The sequence below is a fragment of the Ciconia boyciana genome, chromosome 4 (genome assembly GCF_034638445.1).
Source record: "Ciconia boyciana chromosome 4, ASM3463844v1, whole genome shotgun sequence".
Classification (NCBI taxonomy): domain Eukaryota; kingdom Metazoa; phylum Chordata; class Aves; order Ciconiiformes; family Ciconiidae; genus Ciconia; species Ciconia boyciana.
In genome coordinates this window covers 14,896,278-14,918,627 of record NC_132937.1, presented here as the reverse complement: position 1 = coordinate 14,918,627, position 22,350 = coordinate 14,896,278, and the positions used below count along the sequence as shown (strand labels likewise).

Sequence of the window (22,350 nt, the reverse complement as noted above, 5' to 3'; positions counted from 1 at the left end):
TGTGGAGCTGGGCCAGGTGGGAGGAAGCAGGGATGGTAGCGAGGACATCGATGCTGGGTGGCCTGGTGAGGAGGAGCTGGGGATGTGGCTGGGGCGTTGGGTGGCAATGCCAATGTTATTTATTGAGCATTGTGGATGGGTTGGTCTTGTGGGCTGGAAAAAAAAAAAAATCAAGAGAAGTTCATTTCAGGCAAGGCTGGAGTGATAAATGCTGGGGTTTGCTAGTTAATCGAACCAGCGTTCATCACCATCCTTAGGGAAGCAGGCAGACCGCTGCATTTTTATGATGTCAGCCACGGGAATGGGTGTTTAATCACGGCAAAGGAAATTTGGATCAGAGCTGCCGCCTCGCCCAGGCAGCATTTTGGGAGCCAAGGGAGTGGCTATGCCCCTTGGCACAAGTGTGGTCCATGCCAAGCCCTCATCCTGGGAGGCTTTGCCGCATTCTCCTCTGCGCCCATCACCTCAGCTGCCCACTGGAAAACAGGGTGGGGGTAGAAGGAAGGGTCTACCACCATGTCTGACATGGTGACTGCCTCTCCCAGGAGCTGGATCCCCAAAGAATCAAGAAGTTTAATTTCCAGAACCATTCTGAGGGTTTGGGGTGAGATTTGTGCAGGCAGAGAGTGTCTTCACAACAAGGTCTGGTGGGGTCAACGTTGGGATTTTAGGCAAAGAGATGGTTTGCCAAGAGAAGTAAAAGGTGGGTCCATCTCTTGTTAAAATGGTTTGATGGAGCACGGTGAGTTTGGGTGATGCTTTAGATCGAAACACCTTTTTCTGCTTGGAATAGTGCACAGTTTAAGTTGGAGAAGGGAAATGGGATGCCCAAGCCCAGTCCAAAGATCGGCATGGAAGATGGTTGGGGGTAAGGAGGGGTTTTTACGGTGAGCAGAGGAGAGTCCCTTTGCAGATGAGAATCAGATGACTATTGCAGCCATCAAATCTGGGGAGCTTAGGAAAAGAATAACAAAGCAGAGAAGTTAAATAGAAGTAAAAGAAAAAGGTTTCCTCCCTGTCTTCCCTTAGAGCTTTGGGGAGTGGAGTGTGAGCTGGAAGAGGGCGTTGTTCCTGGGGAAAGGCTTTCCCCAGGGATGGTTGTGCTGCAGCCAGGGCACCACAGGCTTGGCCCTTTCCTGCTTCCAGCCCTGGCTGTCTTCACATGGGACCAGTGGTGGCAACTTTCAGGACCATGTTCCTCCGCAAGTCTTTTATCTGGCTCAATGAAAACACTTTTAGCAGTTTTAGGAAGTTGTCCTGGCTCCCATGCTTGATGGTCTAAGCAAGAGGAATGTCCCACTGTCTTCTCCCAGCCCTACAGCCCATGTGCTCTCAACTCTGGCCTCACTTTATTTCGCAAAACCACGCCAAATTTGTCCCTATACATCTCCTTCTGCCCCTCCAGGATGGTGGGGAGTGAACGTGCTGACATCCTTGCTGCCCCGAAGCCTCTGCCCCATGCCCAAACACCAAGGACCACATTCAGCCCCGCTTCAACAATGCTTCACATTGCACATCCCCCAAAACCAATTAAAACAAGGAGAACAACCAAGGGACTTTTGTTCTTGCAGCCTGGCCATATTTCTTCTTTTCTGTGGCCTTCAGCTGAGTCAGCAAAATGTAGAAAATGGGTTAAGACCAGGGACCAGCAAATGTCAGTTGAACCATCAGTGGAGCAGGAGCACGCCAGAGCTCTGTGCCTGGTGCAACAAGCGTCCCATGGCTACTGAAGACATAGAGATAATAAATAATATTATTTGTCATCTATTGTTCACTGATTATCACCACTTTTGCCTTTCCTAGCTCTTTCCTAAGCATAGTTGGAGCTGACTGTTCTTCATCCAGCTCTGTGCTGCCCATGGCTGCGTGTGTGTCAATGGGGTTGGCATGGGCCAGCCCAGCTCACTGCCCTCCCTGCTTCATCCCCTGGTGCTGCTGGGGAGGAGAAGCATTATGACTGGGTCCTGAGGGACCTGGTCCAGCTCTTGGTGGTGGCTGAGGTCTGCAGCCAGCTTGGAGCCACAGTCGTGCTCTGCAGAAGCCAGGACAGATGAGTGGTGTCAGGAGGTTTGGCTCCTCTTGTGTCTCGATCTCATCCTCAGCAGATGTTGTTGGATCGCCAGTGCAAGAGGTGCCTCTGGGCCTGGGAGCTGCCACCTTCCTGCCAGCCCTCTGCCAGGAGGAGCCGTTTCCAGCCAAGGTGTTTGGTGTCAAGTGCTGCTTTGGATGCATTTGTTTATTTTTATGATGCCATTCAGCAGTCAGACCTGGCTTTACAGCCAGGTAACCTGAGCAGTTGCCTACGGCAGCAGAGCGAGGAGGTGGAAAAACTGGCTTGTGGGACCTAAAGCTTGAGAAGATGCCAGGTGGCGATGTCACTGTGATCCCCTCAAGGCACCTTGCCGATTGGGGTCCCACAAGGGCAAGCAACACAGTGTGGGCTCTGCCCCCTCTCACCCCCCATAATAACCCTATCCCACCCCTTACCCATGCCTCTGTGCTCTTCTCCTGCACAGGGCTTGTTTCTCGTTGAATGTTTAAGGTTCCTCTTGACTCCTTCCTCCAGCCCACTGAGGTGTCTCTGGATGGCAGCTCCGTGAGCACACTGAGTGGTCCCCCCAACTTGGTGTCATCTGCAAACTTCACAAGAGCGTGCTCCTCACCTCCTCCAGGTCATGGATAAGGATGCTAAACGGGGCAGGTCCCAGGATAGACACCTCGGTACTCCTCATCACTGGCCTCCAGGCGGAGTTGGGTTGTAACCCAATAGCTACAACCCTCTGAGCCCAACCATCCAACCAGTTTTTTCACCCATCTGGTTGTCCACCCATGATGTCCTAGCTTGGATACAAGGGGATTGGATTCCAGGGGTGACAGGGAGCAGCCTTGCTGCGGCACCATCCCACTCTCAGCACCCACAGGTGCATTGGACAGGGCTGTTGGGGCAGGTTCGGAGCAAACCCCGGGAAGCAGCTCGTCACAGAGAGACTAATTAAACTGCAAAACTCCTTCGTGCAGGAGGCTGTGGCTGCAGGACCAATTCACAGAGGTCCCTCCAGCTTGAGGGGGTTATTGCTGCTGGATCTGGTTGGCTACCCTGGAGGTATCACCCTGAGCATCACCACCCATAAGGGAGATGTGGGCATTGACCTGACCCAAGACAGATGCTTTTATGGTTTTATTACCAACCCTGGGGACTGAGGGCAGTGCCCGGGAGCAGTGAATCAGCCCCACAGAGGCAACGGGGAGCAGACCTGGCAGGCTGGCAGCAGGCAGGACAGTTGCTCCTCTGCAGGAGTTGTCTCCTACCTCCAGTCTAGTTGGCAGAGATGGTCCCATTTCAGCATCATTTAAAATCTTGGCACACTCCCATCGCTTCCCTGCCTTGGTACATGCTGCTAACTGAAAGCCTCGGGGTGGTGGTGCAGGGAGGATAAATACTCCCTGTCTAATTGCCTTTCCCCCATGTCTGAGTCTGCGGTGCAGCATGTAGACGGGTATCCACTCCCCTCCCTTCTCTTAGTGCCTGTTATCTCCTGGGGCCATGCTGTGTAATTTAGCAAAATATTCTAACACGGTAATTAACGTCTGAACTTCAAGAGGGCACTGCCTTTTCACTGTCTCCTTCAGAGGAAGAGAGAGGAAAACCTTCCTGGCTGCAGTCAGATGAGCAAGGAGGGTGGTGCTGTTTGGAAAATAAAATTGTATCATCTTTTAATGTGTTGGGGGTTTTTAAATCACTATCACTTTTTAAAAAGCATCAGCCTTTTGAGTCAAAAAAGGGTCTTTGACAGTATAATGAGATGCTAGGATTTTTAAGATTATTCTCCTAGTCAGAGAATGAGACAGAATTTTTCCTTTATCGAATGAGCAAAGGCACCAAGGGGGACGGATCCTGACCCCGTGCCACCCTTCCACCCAGGTAGCTCCATGAGGCCAGATCTGACCAGAGAAAATAAGTCCTCTGTGAAGAAGGGGGCTTACTTCCTCATAAAAGTCCCCTTCTGGTCCCCCATCTGGTTCTGCAAAAGTCAGTGGTTTGGTCTCCAGTCCAGCGGGACTGGGACAAACTGGGAAGTGGTTTGTAGGGGGAAAAGATGGAGGAGGGATGCGGGCATGAGAGGGAAGGGATGCCAGGGAAGGAGGGAGAAAGAGGAGACTGAGGGTCAGGGACATGGGGAGGAAGGAGAAATGGGGAGAGCAAACAAGCAGGGAAATGTCGTGGGAATCCAGAAGAGGAGGACTGAAGACCTGGAAGAGCTGGGAGAAAAGTCTGGGATTTGGAGCAAGCAGGGTACACTGATGCGTGGAGTGATGTGGACCTTCAGAACTATGGCAGGAGGTAGCGTGCAGGAGCAGGGGTCTGCAAAGAAGAGGGATGGGTGTGTGTCTGTCTGTAGGACCACACTCCTGGCAGGGATGGGTGTCCCCGTGCCTCCACGCCTGCCGTGCAATAAATAAATAAATAGCCGTGCAAAAACTTCCATCGCATGCAGACCCCCCATAGCTGCATTGGCAAAAACCCTCCTGTGAATGCACCTTGTATGGGGAAAAAAAATTCCCTTTAATCAGCATCATTTCAGTCAAAGGGCAGAGTTAAGGTGAAGGAGATCAGGTGTTATTTGGGAGCGGATGAGGACAGACCAAAACAAGGGGGGCTGCACAATGCCTTTGAGCCCAGCTGCTGTTAAGTATTTTATGTGCAGGCACAGATGTTCTTGGAAAGCTACAGGACTCGTTTAGTCCCCGCATTAAAACTGTAATGGCGTATTTTAAATAGGGGAGGGGAAATGCCACCCTTGTTCTGGGACCCATGGAGAAGGCAGAGGAAGCAATTAGGGCAGATAAAGAAATGAAGCTAGATACCATCTCACAGGATGGTCCCTCCTCCTCGTGTGGCTTTGTTTTTCTCCTTCGCCCTCTGTACCAGGCATTGTTAGTTCCCCAAAACCCTTTCAATGGGATGTAAACACAACTATTTGCGTCTGCCGCCATGTGCTCTCCCCCTCCGCAGAGCCAGGAAAGCAGAGAGCGTCCGGCGAGCCAGGGTGGAGCCCGTCACAATCAAGCACGATGGTCTCGCCACTGTTTCTTTCCATGTTTTGTGTTTCCCCGGGACCCTTGGGATGAGATCACATCCTCCTCTCCCAGGGTTATTATGTCTTCGGCCGGGCAGGATGAAGCCGGCCGTCTGGGTGGCTCGGTCTCCCTGTATGCACAGACTAGGTGGCTCTGTCCGTCTATCTCGCCCACCTTTGGGTCCTGAAGGTCCACCTCCAGCCAGGGAATGTGTAACCACCAGGCTACTGTTGGATTGCAGTGTCTGGGTTGATGAGTGACCAGATTTTCTTCATCGTCTCCAGTAATTGCCTCTTAATGGTTTCCACCTTCGCAGGAATCCCTTCTGCTGTTCCAGATCTGGGGGGAGAGAGTCATGTTTCATGGTTTCCCTTGTCTACAGTGGAAAGAAGTAGGAGGATTTTCCCACAACTGGGTACAAGGTTTTGTTCCTCTGGCCTTAATTCAATTTGCTGTTAAGTACCTCTGAGTTCCTCAGGAGCCTGACAAGGAGGATAACCAACATTTTGGTTTACTTGATGCAATAAACAAACTAATCTCATCTTACCATCCTCCCAGGGAGTTCTGGTTGGGTAATAGGAGAACAGAAGTCTCCTCTTCAGCTGAGACCAGCACATCACTGTAAAAGGAGTAGGTGCCACCAAACAAACTCCTTCAAGTTGTCCAAAATATGTTAGGGAAAGTGCCTCCTATGGACACAGCTCTCGACGCAGCCATGCTGGCACGAGCAGCTCCAGCCCAGAGCTCCTTCCCCCCTGTGCCACCTCCTCTGGGCAGCTGCTTGTGGGACCAGCAGTGACCCATGCTGGTGGCCTCTTCCTAATGGAGCAGCATGACTTGCTGTCAGCCTGTTCTCACCCGGGCTGAGACCAAGCCACCCCGGTCAGGGAACTGGGAAGAGGGACCCCTCCATGAGATGCACGGGCTGGTGGCACCTTGTGCATCTTCAGTGGGCTTGAAGACTTCACCAGATCCCCAGGGAGGCATGAGCAGAAGGCCGTGCTAGTGAGAGAAGCGCCATTGCTAGTGGATGCAGCCTGATGCAGCCTGCCTCTCCCAGCTCAGCTGGGTTTTTGGAGCCCAACAAATAACATTTTGGAGCACGGCAGAGCCTGTGCCTCATGCAGAGATCAGCACAGGCAGTTCCATAAGGGAAAGGTTTTCCCAAAACTTTGTGTTTAAGCAACCTCAGCATCAAATGGGTGAGCAGAGAAGATGCCACTTATGCCTGTGGACTTCTACAGGGCTTCTGTTTCCAAGTGCTCACTTGTTTCTTCTCTAGGGAAAGGTCTCACCTGACTTCCCTAGCTCCTAGGGTATGCCCAGAGAGGGACTCGGTACCCCTTTAGAGAGGGCAGCACTGGCACAGCTTGTTGGTGGGTGCAGGATCAGCCCAGCTGACTTTCTGATGTACTGGGTCGAGGAGCTGGTACTTCTAATGGGAGCAGATTGTAGAAATCCTGAAACTGGCCTTGCTGGTGGAGTGTTTTGTAATTACTCATCCCCCACACCCTCATTTGTACTTTGTGTTTTCCCTATTCTTGGCTGTTTTCACCACCCTGTGCCTTATGGAGTTGTAAGAAAAGTGGAGTTGTAGCAATTGCTTGTAGCTGAGAGAAGTGCATGACTCTCCCCATGTGGAGCAGCCCCATGGATCTTATCTCAGGCATCTTCCTTAAAGACTTGCAACAGTAGGTCGATAAGGGGCCGCTGGAAAAGCAGAAAATTGCTATTGATGTCTTTCTGTGGAAGGACTGTGAAGTGCAGCAGAACTGGCTTGTGCTCCCAGGAGGACCCATCTAGCAGACTGTGGGGCTTCCAGGCAGTTTTTGGGGCAGGAGTTCCCCAACTGTGATCCTTTAGACCACCAAGAGTGCCTGCAGAGGCATGTCAGCAGGACAGCACACCCTGTGCCTTAACAGCACTCCCGGTTGTAGGGGATGATCATAGAACCATAGAATCACAGAATGGTTTGGGTTGGAAGGCACCTTTGAAGGTCATCCAGTCCAACCCCCCTGCCATGAGCAGGGACATCTCCAACTACATCAGGTTGCTCAGAGCCCCGTCCAACCTGGCCTTGAATGTTTCCAGGGATGGGGCATCTACCACCTCTCTGGGCAACCTGGGCCAGTGCCTCACCACCCTCAGCGTAAAACATTTATTCCTTATATCTAGTCTGAATGAAGTCTTTTAGTTTAAAACCATTACCCCTTGTCCTGTTGCTACAGACCCTGCTAAAAAGTCTGTCCCCGTCTTTCTTATAAGCCCGCTTATACAGGGGTCTGCAGGACGATCCCAACCGCAGAGCTGGAACAGATCCATCTTGTTGAGGACAAAGTCCACCACGGCCCTTCCCAGGGGCTCCTCTGGTTAAAAACAGGACTGGGAAGCACCATCTCTCCTGCACCCTTTCAAGTACACTGTGTTCATTCTGCTTAAGCTCCGAGTGGTACAAGTAGCTGTTTTTTTCCTTCTTCCTAATCAAAATGTGTCTCCATTTTCACCCATTGCCTTGTTTTACACCAGTGAGCTGGTTGTTACACCTGGATGATGCATTTGCAACATGTTGGTTCCTCTGCAGTCAGGGTCCACACTCCCCAGGGGGAATACCGGCAGGCACCTCCTCATGACCTATGCGTTAGATGAAAAGCATACCTGTGGGCAGGGATCACAGAGCGGTTGCGAGGCTGGGGCTTCACAACCGAGGCTGTCTGGATGTCCATGTGTGTTGTCACCTGGATGGATAAACCTGAGATGCCCATCGGGGAGCCGGGGCAAGTGGCGTGTGGGCTGCGGTCGGTCCAGCTTTAGCTGGGTCTCAAAGACATCCCAACCTCTCCATGGCTCTGGGTGCATATTTTCAAGCTTTCTGTGCTTTCACGCTGGAGTCATCACCAAAGCATCAGAAAACACTGCATGCTAGGAGGTAGTTTGTGGCAAGCATTGCTTATATGTCATTTTGCAAGCAATATCATACACAATAATTAGTATTGTGCCTTGCAGGAGAAATATCGTTGCAGCTGGAAAGGGTAATGTATGTGTTGGGCTGCTCCCACTCCGTCTCCCGGGGAGAATTGCTGAAGAACACAATTAAACCTGCATGTTTTGGTGATAAGGGACAGTGGGGCAGGTTCTCTGGTCCTGCTCGTGGCATGGGCACCCCTGAGAATACCAAGTAAGCACTTTAGCTTCTCAGCAGCCCAGATGATCTCAGAAAGCAGATAATAAACCCAAGTATTCACGGGTATGTGAATCCCATCAGCTTAGCTCTCTGGTTTGCTCCTGGTCGGCTGCACCACATGCATGTGCATCCATTGGCATTCAGGAGGACCAAGCTGGTTCTCTCTGTGATGAAGCACAGCTGCAGTTTTGGGGCTTCTTTGCCCCTTCAACTGCCATTGCATGCCCACCCCATGGGGCTTATGATGCTTACCTCTGCAAAGATGTAAAGAGCAGATTTTGGGGCCACAGAGGCCGGGGGAGACTGGTCCCAGTAGCATGCCACGGAAACCAGTTGCACTCAGGAGCCACCCTGCAAGGCACTGCAGCTCCCCCACCACACGCAGCACTTCCAGGAGCAGACCCTACAATTTATTTTGGGTTGCTTATGAAAATATTTAGCACCCAGATCCCACCCGGGCACGTTGGCCTCACAGAGGACCTTGCCCAGTGCTCCATCTCTCAGCAGGACACAGAAATTTGGAAGAGGAGAAGCCCGATATCTCCCACCAGTCTGCAAAGCTGCTAGTCCACCACCAGAAACAAAAGTGAGAAGCCTTCGCAACTGAGGTTGGGTATTATATGACTGGCTGGGCAGATTCTGGCATGCAGCCTCCTCTCTTAGGAAATCAAGCAGACTCTTTGTCTGCTTTCCAGCAGGGACTGCTGCTTTCATTGCCTGGCTTCGCCCGATACGGGGGAAACCGGCTGGAGAGCAAAGGGAAGTTTTTCTCGCAGACAGCCCTAGCCTCCAGGGGATGATTACAGGTTAAACCGAGAAGCGTGTGAGTCTCGGCTCACCTGCCCTGTTGTCTGCCTCGCGCTCCTTTTTCAACTCCCTTGTCCACGTTCGTCAGCCAGTTTGAACCCTGTGGGAACCTGGTGGAAAGGGATGGGATGGTGCCCATGGTGGGATTTGGGCAGATGCACGCATCAGGGAGGAGCAGTTATAAGTAGTTAAATAAATAATAATTCCAATGTGGGAGTGCTAATTTAATGGGTATAGCGTGTTTATGTTAAAATATTTTATGAAAATATTGAAATGAAATATGAAAATATGAAACCAAAAAATAAAATATAAATTAGATCGCAAACAATTAATGCAATTGGTTGGGTTCAGGTTTATGGTCACGCAAGTGCTGGTACTTCAGGGTTGTGATTTCCCTGGAGGTCTCGAAGCGTTTCCACCATTTTTTCTTGCAGTGCCATCAGGGCTGACACAGGGGTCAAAGAGCTTTGGGAAGCGCTGTACTCTTGCTGAAGCAACCACCCCGCTGCTTTGGGGTGCCTGATGCTTGCATGGGGCAGCCGTGGGTGGGGACGAAGCACCCTTTGAGAAATACATGCAAGACATCATTGGTGGGTGAGGACATCAATGACAGGACCCCAGGCAGCACAGTCCTTGCAGTGCAACCCTTGCTGCCTGCCTTCAGCAGCAGTTTAGTGCCCGTGCCAGGCTAGGGAGAGTGAACTGGGCTCCTTGCTCTCCTTCTGTCCCAGCACGCAGGGGTCAGCAGCAGATAGCTGGTGCCTACACCCTGGGGAAGCTCCAGGTGCTAGAAACCCCCCTCCAGCATGCTAGAAACATAGTTATGATCAGGAACATGCAGAGAAACAGTGACATCTTTCAGATCCTCCTGAATTCAGATCGTTGCACTGAACACAGGTGGCCGACAACCATCTGTGGCCATGGACTTGGGACTCTGGTTCCTGGAGCAGCAGCAGATCTGCCTGCTGGGCCCTCCTCTGCTGCACAGGGCCATGCCTGGGTTTGATGGGCAGGTTGTGGGCTTCCCCGACCCACATATCACACGCAGAGGTTGAACTGTGGCCCTTGAAATCGGTATCTCTTGGTGCCTCGATGGAGCAGTGTAGCATATGGTGCCTCAGTGGACAAGGTGGAGTACATGATGCCCTGATGGACAAGATGGAGCACATGCATTCTCCTTGTTCAGCCAAGTCACGTCAGATGAGCTCCACGAGGGCAATGTGAAGGTGGAGGGTGCCTGCCCAAGTCTGGAGGTAGGATGTAGTCTCCATTTCATCTTAGGTAAATAAGACTATTCCCCATTAGCCAAATAGCTGAACAGTCTTTGACAGTCTTTGACATATTCATCCTCACAACCACCTTTTGAGGTAGGGAAGTGTGTCCCAGCTCTGTGGATGGGAAGCTGGGGCAAGGAAAGCCCAAGTGAAGTTGCAGCCTTTCCCTGACAATGTATCCCTGGCAGAGAGCAGGATCATCGAGGAGACCATGGCAGAGGAAGGGCTGGAATTGGGCCACCATAGGTCCTTCCTAATCAATCCTAACTCCACTTTTCTTGCTTTAATTTTCACGTTATGTTCTTTACTAAAGAACAGCAAAAATAGGAAAGGTGAATATATATTTGATTTGCAGCCCTGCTTCATGCCATCCGCAAGAGCTAAATACCCCAGGAGTGAATTTCTGGACTACTACCTGTTTATATTTGTCCCTAATTTTTTTTTTTTCCTTCTTGTTGTTCGGTTTAAAATAGTCTCATTTTTTTTGTGAAGAATCTGTGAACTGTTTGTGAGAACTTATCTCAGAGCATGCGACTTGGGCTTAACTAACATTTTCCAAGCAACACAGCAGGAAGATAAACTGGTGGGGGGAACTGTTGCATCTCTTCAAAACCCTGGCTGAACCTTTGGCTAATGCGAGATAAAAACTGATGGACTGCATGCTCATCGAGATGCTGTAAACATTGTCTTCAAAGCAAACAAACTGCTGTCTGCTGAAAACAGAAGAGGGTGAAGACAAAACTTTGAGACAATGATAAGTCCTTGAGTTACCTCTTTTTTACCTAGCTATTTTCCAGCAGTTGTGGAGCTGGTAAACAAATAGGCATTTATTTGTAAAGGAAAGGAACCATGAAAAAATTAGAGTGGGAAGGAGAGATGATGATAAGGCTGAGAATCAGAACTGTGATTTGAACTAAAGGATGTGACTTTGGAGCACATTTAGTTACACTGAGCAATTTTATATGGACCGTTTTAATTAGTCCAACCACTTTTCCAAAGTTTGCCTTTCCCTGATGAATTTCAGATACTAATAAAGCCAGTTTTCCCAATTTTTCTCCTTTTTCTCAGTGTTTAGTGCATGCACTCAGCTCCCCACTGCACACAAGGATTAGCTCAGGGCCAGCAAGGCTTGTTCAACCCAAGGTGATGGAGTGGAAGCGGCCGTAGCTTCAAGTGTTGCCAGCACTGGTGGTTTTATCAGCCACTTCATGGTACAGTGTTTTTCATAACACTCCAGCTCACTTCGTTGGCTGATTGAGAATCTCAGTATTTTTTATCTGCTTGAAAAATGACCAGAAAACTGTGCTTTCTCTTGTGATTTTAGTAAAAAGCCTGAAACGGCATCTTTGTGTGCGTGACAAAGTCATAAAGATGAAAACAAATAAAAATATGCATTTCTGATCCGGTTTCAAGGGTCCTTGCTCATAGTTTCAAGGTTTGTGGGGTGAGACATGCTGAGCTCCTATGCTTTGCCATTACCAGGTAGAGCCGTTGACCCTCACTGCACGCCCTGAGTCTGAAAAGAGAGGAGCGAGCATCTTCCTTCACCATCCCATGCCATGCACAGCAATGTTTTGGGTCTCTCTTGAAAGTTGGTCATGCTTACAAGCTCGTGTTTGTAATACAAAGTTCATGGAGAGCAGAGCAGGGTTGGTGCACCTAGGACACCATAGTTTCACTGCAACCCATTGCATTTGCACCACTATATAATCAGTCTAGAAGGAGCCATATTAATTACGGTGTATTGGAAGTAATGTATTCCCATCAGGTAATTTTGTGGCTGTTAGAAGAGCATCCCCCCTTCCCTTCCAGGCAGCTGCTTCCAGGGCTGTGCTGCTTGAATGTTGTCATCTGATGGTTGTATTTAGTCACCGTGTATGTGAAATGAGTGCATTTTCTCATTGCCTGCTGTGGGATAAAAAAAGCAATATAACCTAAATACAATTTATTCTGAAAGCTGTTAATCTAAATTAGCTATATTCTGCCCCGCTTGCTGGCTCTCAGCAGCGGATACGCTGGTGATACACTTTACCCTGTGTTTTGTCACTGTTTATCTTAAATTTTTGTTTTGATAATCTCTTTCTTCCCCTCTTTCTGATTTTCTGTCCTTTCCTCCTGGAAGTGGCAAAAGCCAAGATGGTCAAAGAGATGGAGGAAAGGTCATAAGGGAGGAGGAGGTCACACATTTCTCACCGCCTTTGTCTTCTCTCTTTTGCAGTTGTTGCAATCTCAGGATGTGAAAGAAGACGCTGTGCTTTGCTGCTCCATGGAGGTAGGGAAGCACCTGCACCACCCACCCCTGTCCTCATTGCTTTGCCCCTTCTGTCCTTGGCTATGCACGTGCCAAGCAGCTATTAGATGTTTCTAAACCCAAAGAGCCGTGTGGCCTCTTTGCATTATAGAATCATAGAATCGTGGAATGGTTTGGGTTGGAAGGGACCTTTAAAGGTCATCTAGTCCAACCCCCCTGCAATGAGCAGGGACATCTTCAACTAGATCAGGCTGCTCAGAGCCCCGTCCAACCTGACCTTGAATGTTTCCAGGGATGGGGCATCTACCACCTCTCTGGGCAACCTGTTCCAGTGTTTCATCACCCTCATTGTAACAAATGTCTTCCTTACATCTAGTCTGAATTTCTCCTCTTTTAGTTTAAAACCATTACCCCTTGACCTATCACTACAGGCCCTGGTAAAAAGTCTGTCTCCATCTTTCTTATAATCCCCCTTTATATATTGAAAGGCTGCAAGAAGGTCTCCCTGGAGCCTTCTCTTCTCCAGGCTGAACAACCCCAACTCTCTCAGCCTGTCCTCATAGGAGAGGTGTTCCATCCCTCTGATCATTTTTGTGGCCCTCCTCTGGACCCACTCAAACAGGTCCATGTCTTTCCTGTGCTGAGGACCCCAGAGCTGGATGCCCTCCAGGTGGGGTCTCACCAGAGCAGAGTAGCTAAAAGACATCACCATTAGATAAGAGATGGCCCTTGAAACTCTTATCACTGGACTTTTGATGCATGTAAATGGATGCAAAAAGTTTGGTAGCTGGGGTCCCATCACAAAATTATATCATTGTGGTTCCTTCAAATCTCACCCTGCATTTATTTTTTAAGCATAAAAACACCTGTATTGGAGCAAAAACTGCCCCATGGCTCTTATGGAGAGGTTTGCTGTGCTCAGCAGCAGCTTTGCAGAGAAATGCTGGTACAAGTATAGCAGAGTTCCATTAACTTCACTTTTGGGAAGTGATTGGTTCATGGAGATGGATGCTTTCCTTGCAGAGAGTGGTTAAAATTGCAGCCTGCATGGTTGAAATTCAGCAAAGTGACAGGCAGCTGAGGAGGACAGCTTGCATTTTTAAGGTTAGGACTTTGGTGAGCTCTGCGTTCAAGCCCCACAAGCCTTCCGTGATGGTGGACTCATTGCTGTCCACTCCAAGCTTGGACCTTCTCCGCTATGGGACCATCTAGGGCTTATGCTACTCCATGGAGGCTCTCCAAGGAGTAATTGTTTTAAAAAAACCCTTGGCTGCCCTCAGAGAAGCAGCATGACCGGTATAAATGCAGATCTCGGCAGGACAGGATTTGTTATGCATACAGGAGGGCTCTGCTTATTCTGATTAATGACTGGGAGTCACTGACAGCTGTGAATCAGCGAGTAAATGAAGGGCCAGGTAGAAGGCAGGAATACCACATCACAGCCTGCACTTTGTTTTGACAATAGGATGATTTTTAGGTGGGATTTTTTTTTTTTCCAAAAGCAATTCAGCGTTGCCGCCTTTGAAGTCAGTGGGAGCTAAACCATTCGCTCCTCCAGCAGCTTGACGTGGATGCTTTTGAAAACCTCGCCCTTCATGTTCGGCTCTTGGAGCCTGGGGCCGGGTGGTTTTGGTTTTAAAAAGCCATGACGCCTTTAACCTCGCCTGCCCACCCTGCCGCATCAAGCAGGGGAGGACTGGAGGGGTGGAGGGTGTCTACGAAAGCCAGCATGGTGTTTCAATATCATAGAATCATAGAATGTCTCAAGTTGGAAGGGACCCATAAGGATCAATATGCCGTGGTTGACCTCTTCTTCTCCTGACAGCTGCAGAGCACTGGCCGGCTGCTGGAGGAGCAGCTGCCCGAGATGATGACAGAGCTGTTGGCGATAGCCCGCGACAAGATGCTGTGTCCCTCCGAGTCCATGCTGACGCGGTCCCTGCTGCTGGAGGTCATCGAGCTGCATGCCAACAACTGGAACCCCCTGACGCCCACCATCACACAGTACTACAACAAGACCATCCAAAAACTGACGGCTTGAGGGGCAGAGCAAGGTGGGGTAGGAAGGGATGAGAAGACATGCACCTTGACGGGATCTGGCAAGAGCTTTTCCGATTTAAATCCCCCAGCAGACCAAACCCCAGCATGCTCGAGAATACATTCGTGGGGTGGAGAGGGAGAAGCATGTTTCTTTTTCAGATGCGTCGCCAAGTGCCACCCCTCTTCCGTGGTTTTGTTTTAGGGGTTTCTTTTTCTGAACTCATTGCTCAAGCAGCAGCAACGCATCCCACCGGGTTATTGTTTGGCTTTTGAAAGAAGACAGAGAATTTGGAAAAAAAAAAATTAATCCAAGTGGGGGCTAGTATTGTTTTCACGCCGTCCTCCTGCCTTGCCCTGTCCAACTGGTAGGAGACAGCAGGCAGCAGATGTCTCGGGAGGACAAAGCCAGACACACACTACACCAGACGCTCATAATTGATGGCTTTTGTTGAGCGGGGCTTGCGTTAGGTTTTCTCCCCCGCCTCCTCTTGTCTTCGACTTTCTGTGTGTGTCCCCCTACTCACCACCCCTTCGAAAGCAGATCGGAGAGCGGGATGACTTTCTTATTTGCACTGGGTTTTCTTTTTCTCGGGCGTTTGTATTTTCTTCTTATTTTATGGTATCGTTGAACGGACAATTGTGAGCAGCTCAGAGACAGGGAAAGCAGCGCCTTCCCGCGAGCTGACTAATGGTTTACGTGAAGGTGCTGAAGCAGAAGGATTATTTTAAAGGTGTCCAAAAGCCACTGCAGAAGTAACATAGCCACTGTCATCTTGCCAGTAACCTCCTCGATGGATTGAGAAATGTGTCCTCTGAGCTGGGAGCTCTAAGAAACAGGGGATTCTGCGGCTCTTGCTGTTCAAGTCGCTGTTATCCCTCAGCCACTATAACCCATTTATTTTTTTTGTAATAATTTTTTTTCTTTCCATTGAAGGAGTGCTTTATTGTAATTACTGTCATGGTTGTAATTATACATTTAAATTCAGGCCTGTTATAGTCAGGCCTAATAATGTACAGGATGAGGGAGAAATGAAGGTTTGATGTTCTTCTTTGGAGACTGGTAAAAAGAAGACAAGCGATGTATGGCAAAAGGGAGGAAAAAAGAAGAGGGAAAAACAGGAAAAGCCAAAAATAGAGGTTCTGAACCTGGCTTCTAACTAGCTGAATTTGCTATCCAGTGTTTCTAGGTGTGCGGTGTACAGGAGCAGCTCTGTCCCATGGTTGGTGTAAGTGGCACCGTGTGCTCAAGGGATGGGTGACATGTTCAGAGGGAGAGTTTGCTTGGGGATCCCCAGGTTGCTCCAGGATCCCCGCGTTGCTCCATGCTGGAGCATCCCGAGGGAGAGGGCGGCTGGGGGGGTGATGGTGAGATGCCACCTGGGCGAGGAAATGCCCGGAGGGTGAGAAGGCTAGTACAGAGGGACACACCACGCCGTTGCATCACTCCCCGAATCATGAACAAGACTTGGTGGTCTCCTTATTTGCTTGTGTAGCAATGCTTTTACCTACTGGTGCACTTCTGGTGCTTATTTTGGTGAAGCCTAATGGGGGTGGGAGCTGCCCCGTCCTGTCTGCACAGTGGAAGAGGAGCCAAGGAAGGCATGATGCCGGCAGCCCGTCCCATTTTCTTCCCATTATTCAGTTTACTTTCCTTTCCCAGTTATAAGAAGAGAATTTATGCCACAGTGCCGGCACGCATGGACCCCGAACCAGGCAGGCTGGGTCTGAACTCAGCAGCTCAAACCCATTTTTCCAAGCAAAACATTGAATTTCTGGTGGCTTGTAGAGAAGAGAGATTTCACCCCAACCTATTTGGATGTGCAGTATGTTCTCGGGTGCCTTATGAATGTGTTGGTCTGTCTGCGATGAGGAGGAAGCTTTTGCTGCAAAATTTAAAGGGCAGAAATTTTCAGCAGAAAATGCATTGCAGGAGATGACAGTCCTGATGCTGCAGTTCAATATTATTTGAGTTTTCATCTGGTTGTCTGCTGATGCGGTTTCTAATACGCACATGGAGCAAAAGGAGCAAGCTGGAAACAGGAGCTTCAATTTTCCTCTCTATCCAGAAAGCAGCAAAATTATTGCTGGATGCACTCTACTTGTCTGGAAAAATTAATTTCTGCTTTGTGGATTCAAGCCCAGGAACTTTGTGTGGTGACGGCGCCTTGTGTTGGGTCAGCTTCGTTAGTAGCAATGGGGTTTGATAGTATTAATGAGCAGCTGAACTTCATTAAGGCGGTAAAGCTGCTGAACTTGATTAAGGCAGCAAAGCCCATCAGTATTATAAGGCTCAGGGTTGTGCCTGTTGCTCTTGGCTTTTCCTGCTCCCTGGTTTCTCAGGGAGTGGAGGAGAAGGAGATTTAACACCCGTCGCAGTGTGCCCAGGCACACTGGGAGAGGTCTTCTGGGAGTCCATCTTCTGGGAGAAGACCTGAAAACCAATTTTGTCTTGATTTTTTTTTTTTAAAGAACAGAAAAGTCCTATAATGGGGGCACAGCCTGATGGGTCAAGGTGCCAGGGATCCTGCTGGCAGCGATCCAGACCACTGCTCTGGCCCCTGCACCTTCTCTCTTCCCTTTCCCCCAGAATTTGCTCTTGGGATGTAGTGAAAGAAGGAAAAAAAAAGAAAAGAAAAGAAAAACCCAGCGAATTGGAAATTTTGCTTCTAAAAGCCTGAATTTTCACCCATCAGTGCATCAGGAGGCATTCAGAGGTGAAGTGTAAGCCACGTGGCAGTATTTCTGCTTAAGCATTTCCCTACCCCTACCAGCCTTGAGGGTTTATTCAGTTTTCCCATTGGGGCACAATCCTGCAACCCCCACCGATCAGGCTTGGCTCATGACTTTCCCCTCCAACACTGAGATTTCTCCCACTGAAGAACTTTTTGTGAAATCCGTCGTTTTTTAACATCTTGCATTTATCTCTGCTGTTAACATACATTCATCCAGCCATTAACAGCTTTGGTACGTCAGTCGCTCTGTTGATACGTGAGAGTCAAAATGTTGACCAAAAATGGGGGGTTTTTACCCTGAAATTATGTGCTGCCAGTGGTATCTTTCTGAAGTCCATCCATAGGAAGCCGGTGGGCACGTGGCATCATTAACCACGGCACCCAACTATTACCCTGTTGGGAAAAGAGGTACCACGAGGTCATTTGATGGGACAGGATGGGGAGCAGCGCTGGGAAGTTTTTGGGATTCCTGGTGAGAGCACCTAGGGATGTCATCGAGTATTTTCTTCTCTTTTTTTTGCTTTCTTTAGAAACAGTCACCAAAGACTGTAATTCTAAAATGTGCATTTTTGAAGGTGTGAAGCCACCAGCTACGTCTCCCCAAATTAGCCAGATTCAATCTTCACCACTCAATAAAAGTTTCTGCATGGGGTTTTAATACATTTTCCCTCTACAGCTTCATCAGCAAAGGGGAAAATAACCTCCTAGGGCCAAATATGTGCAGGGCCAAACCTTGGGCTGGTGTAAAGGCGAGTGGCTGAAGCATCTGCAGAGGAGTGATGTTCTGCACCACTGCAGCGCCAGTCCCCCTTGGGATGCAGAGCAGGTTTGCTGGCTCCATGCCAGACTCCCCAGCATCTAATTCACCTCATTCCCAGTGAAATTATTTTCAAACTGAAGATTTTTGCTACCCGCCAAGTGATTTGCTCAGTTTCCCCATGAGGGATTTCACCCCTGTTTGGAGAAGTCTCATGTATATGGAGGTGAAATGAAAATGGGGAAAAAAAGGAAAAGTAAGCGATTTGCTAGATTCCCCTCTTCCCCTGAAGGAGATTAATTAATATCTATTCTTGGCATGATTAATGGCTTTGAAGGAAAACTTGTCAGAATAACTTATGATTTATTTTCATGCTTATTTTTATAACAACTTCCAAGTGAGGACTTGGAAGTCTCTCAAAATCTTAAATATGAATTTTTTTTTTTTTTTTCCCCCACTGGGTATTTTATGGCTTTACACTAATTTTGTTCTTCTTGGTGTTAGCTATTAGCCAGTCCCGGAGATACTTTCAGTATTTTTTCAGGAGAAACAACACTAGGGGTTGCGAAGTCCACTGTCAATAGCCAAGGGAGCTGTGGTGTCCTGCAGAACACGAAGTTAACACTAGCAATTCATTATTTTTTTTAAATGTATTTATTTGCATTTGAAAAAGCAACATTTTTAATTTAATCATATTTGTTAAACTAAGCGCTTTAAAAAAAAATTAAAAACTTTAAAAAAAAAAAGAAAAAAGGTTTGGGGGAGAATAAAGACTAGATATTCATACTAGAGAAAACACAAACTCATTGTTTTCAGCATTTCAGAGACTGTTAAAACAAGGGAGCTAATAACTCTTTGTGGCAATTCAGTCTTTGTTTATAGAACATCCAGACCCACTGTATGCTATAAAATGCATCATCTGAGTAATAAATGTTTAAAGCTTGACATTTCCCTATCTCTTTGTGGGTACGCGCTATCACCTGTGATGGTCTGGGAGAGACCTTCCTTTTGTTTAGAATGGAAGAAAAGGAAGATGGGGGGGGGAATACCCCTAATGGTGTCTGCTTGGAAATGTAGCAGAGGGACGGATCCTTCCCTCTGCAGGGATGGCTCAGCCCATGCTCCTGGCGCTGGGTTGGATCCTGTGCGGTGCTGTGGCTCCGGTTGGGGTTGGTCCCTCTCCCCATCACTTCTCGCGGGGGTGAGGAGGAAGCCCATGGGAACGGTGCAAAGGGCTTGGAGGTCCATGGGTGATGGATTGGGCCCCTCTCCTGGCTCTGCCTCCACAGCCACCCGCTTCCCTGCTCCCCAGCCTCTGTCCCAAGGGAATTTCCCATCTATTTGTGTCCTACATCAGCTGGACTTGGGTGTCTGTTGGAGGACCCCCCATTTATCACATCCATTTTGCCCAACGCTACAGCGTGCAGCAGTGCGAAAAGCTCGCAAACCACTTCTGCCTTTTACTGCATTCAACCTGCTAAAAAAAAAGTAATTAAAAAATCAGTTTTTCTAAGAAGTCTCCTCTGGAAAACCCTTCTCTAGCCCAAGCAAATTAATTTTTGGCTAATTGAAATGCATCCGTTGACCCGGGAAGCCACGCAGGTCACTGGAGGTGAGCGGTTTGTGCCTGTGTGTTGCCGGGCTCTGGCCAGAAAATTGGAGGTGAAACGGTTCCTGCTTCTTGCGAAGTATTCTTGCGAAATGCTGTACGTGACCGCGTGCGTGTGCTTGGAGCTCAGTGCAATGCAGCCGAGCTGCAAAATAAATATAAAAAGGAGGTGGAAGAAGGTGGGGCCATGGCAGAGGGATCCCCGCTGCTGGCTGGGGGCTCAGCTCATTGCTGTAAGGCCATGAACAAATAGATGAGATGTTAAAATGAGTGGCAGGCCACTTGCAACCAGTGCAAGTCACGCAGTGCTCCATGCAACCTCATATCTGCTTAGGGAAAGAGCCTTGGGTTTATGAAATGCTTCCTGACTTGTGCCTCTGGCTTTCAGGATCATCTCCTCTTGCATCTCCTAGAAGCTAGATATTAACCTTAAAGTCCATGCAAAGCATTTTATATGAGTTTAACTCAATGTGCCAAAGAGCTCACTTTTTCTGCTCTTCTGCCTGCAGTTGAGGTCTCAGCCATCATAAGCAACATCCACGTTGGTGAATTAGACATAGCCAAGGTCAGGTCGTGGAGAGTGACCCATGTCCTTAATGTAACCGAGTTGATCCATGATGCTTGCTTTCCTTTTTCATAACCCCTTGTATTTTATTTGCCCCCGAAAGCCCATTTCTGCTGCAGCTCCCCGGTGTGGCACACCCAGGCTGGGTCCCCTGCCCAGGGGACAACAGTGTCCCCACACCTGATCTTTTCTGTACTGACACAGAAGGTAGGTGACATGACCTACCAGGAAGCGTTACTCGTGACATGGGGCATCACCTGATCCATCCTTCTGCTCCAAAGCAGGACCAGCCGCACCAGCACCCTTCTGGGGGATTTTGTCCAACCTGCTCGTAAAACCTCTGGTGATGGAGGGCAGATTGCCCATTGTCTCCCCAAAATGTCTTGTGATGGACAATGGGGTCATTCCTGGATGTTTGCATAGGGAAAATATTAGAAAAAATTAGAAATTAGGAAAAAAAAATTAGAAATATATAAACCCCATTTAGTCCTTCAGACAATCACCAGACGTTGCTTTGGGTTGTTTTGATGATAGCACAGGGAAAAACAATAAGCTGGTTTGTGCCACCTGCCGCTGAAAAGCTGACCCAGTAGGAACTGGTTTTGTCATGTTACTTCTAATTACTCCTGGTTCCTTCCTGTAATTTCTGTTGCTGCATCAACTGGATGGGAGAAAGTTTTGCAGCAAGTGAGACAAATCACTGCTGGTAAATGAGGCATAAAACCATCCAAATCTCTCCTCCAAAGCCACCCTTTCCAAGGATCCATCCCTAAACGTCCCCATCAACCGCCCCAACCTACAGCCAGACCCTACAGCTCCATGGTGTGCTGGAGCTGGAGTTTGGCTTGTTCCACCAAATCAAGGTTGTGAGCATCTGGACCAGCTTCGGAAGGAGCTTACCAACACTGGAGTGGGGCTGGGAGCAGCCAAGCCATGAGCAGGGTCCCTGGGCCCCTGGGACCACTGAGATACATTAAATGAGAAAATAACCTGCAGTAAACACAAGATTTTGGAGCAGATGGATGGGCATTGCTGCAGATCTGAAGCTTTCAAGATGCAGGAATATTTCTGTGAATTCCTCGTGGCTGCCAAAAACCCAGACAGCAGCAAATAAAGAAACCCCATGAATCAGAGTAAGTTTGTTTGGCTTTCCTAAAACACGGCAAACCTGCAAATAGCCAGGATGTTCTCCTCTGGCAGCAGCTCTGCTTCTGATACTGAATAATAAGCAGAGTTTTTACATGCTCACGCTGGTGGCAAAACGGATAACCCAGATAAATCCTAAGTGACAAAGCACGTGCACACTTAATGTAACAGTATTGCTGCCATGTTTGTGAGCTGAACTATAGCTTAAATGATTATTGCTTGGGGTGCAACAAGAACAACGATATTAAAACAGTAATGCACATTACAGGACTATATGGCCTCTTCATTTTGGATCCTATGTTGTGATTGCTAATTATAAATCCAGAGACTTGTGTGGCTACTTAAATGTCACTACTGAGCCTAGCTTTATGTCTATCCCATTCCTCAGGACTTCTCTGAATTAATTCCTAGAGCCGGATTTCTGCAAAAATTATCCCATCCTTGGGCTATAATTTAATGATTTAAACATTTCCAGAGATGCAGACACTGCCTGTAACTCTTGGAGAGTTGCTCTCTTTATCCTCACTGTTAAAGACGAGCGCAGGGTCTCAAGGATGGATGGTCCCAGGGCAGGCCACCGAAATGGAGCCTTCTTGGGGAGGTTTGGCTTCCTCCACCCCATGCAAAGGCATCATTCCCCTCGGAGCCGCAGCCTTCAAGGGGGGTTAGCGGTGTTGCAAAGGGCAAAGCCGTGGTGAATTGGATGCTAAGCCGATGCCTCATCCTGTGCCAGATCAAAGCCAGCTAACCATTTCCCACCAGTCATAGCCATGGCACAGAGTTAATGGGGAAAAAATGAAAAGTCCCTCTCAAGAGAAATGTTGAGATTTCAAAATTCCATTCTGTGCTAAATTGTCCAAGTTTTTCACCAAACAAAGCATTTCATTTCAATGTATGTTATGTTGCTGT

At 48.6% G+C, this 22,350-nt stretch overlaps 1 protein-coding gene across 3 annotated transcripts in view; it reads left to right on the top strand.

The window, feature by feature from the left end:
- Positions 1 to 19,428, top strand: part of CTIF (cap binding complex dependent translation initiation factor) — a 150,590-nt gene extending 131,162 nt beyond the window's left edge. The window contains exons 12-13 of one of the 3 annotated variants that reach the window (XM_072859615.1): positions 12,560 to 12,613; positions 14,418 to 19,428. In XM_072859615.1, the coding sequence (XP_072715716.1) occupies positions 12,560 to 12,613; positions 14,418 to 14,633 (270 nt within the window). In that variant the 3' untranslated portion in view covers positions 14,634 to 19,428. The remainder of the gene's footprint in view (positions 1 to 12,559; positions 12,614 to 14,417) is intronic. The other 2 variants (XM_072859614.1, XM_072859616.1) reach the window with 2 other exon arrangements.
- Positions 19,429 to 22,350: the final 2,922 nt, after the last annotated feature.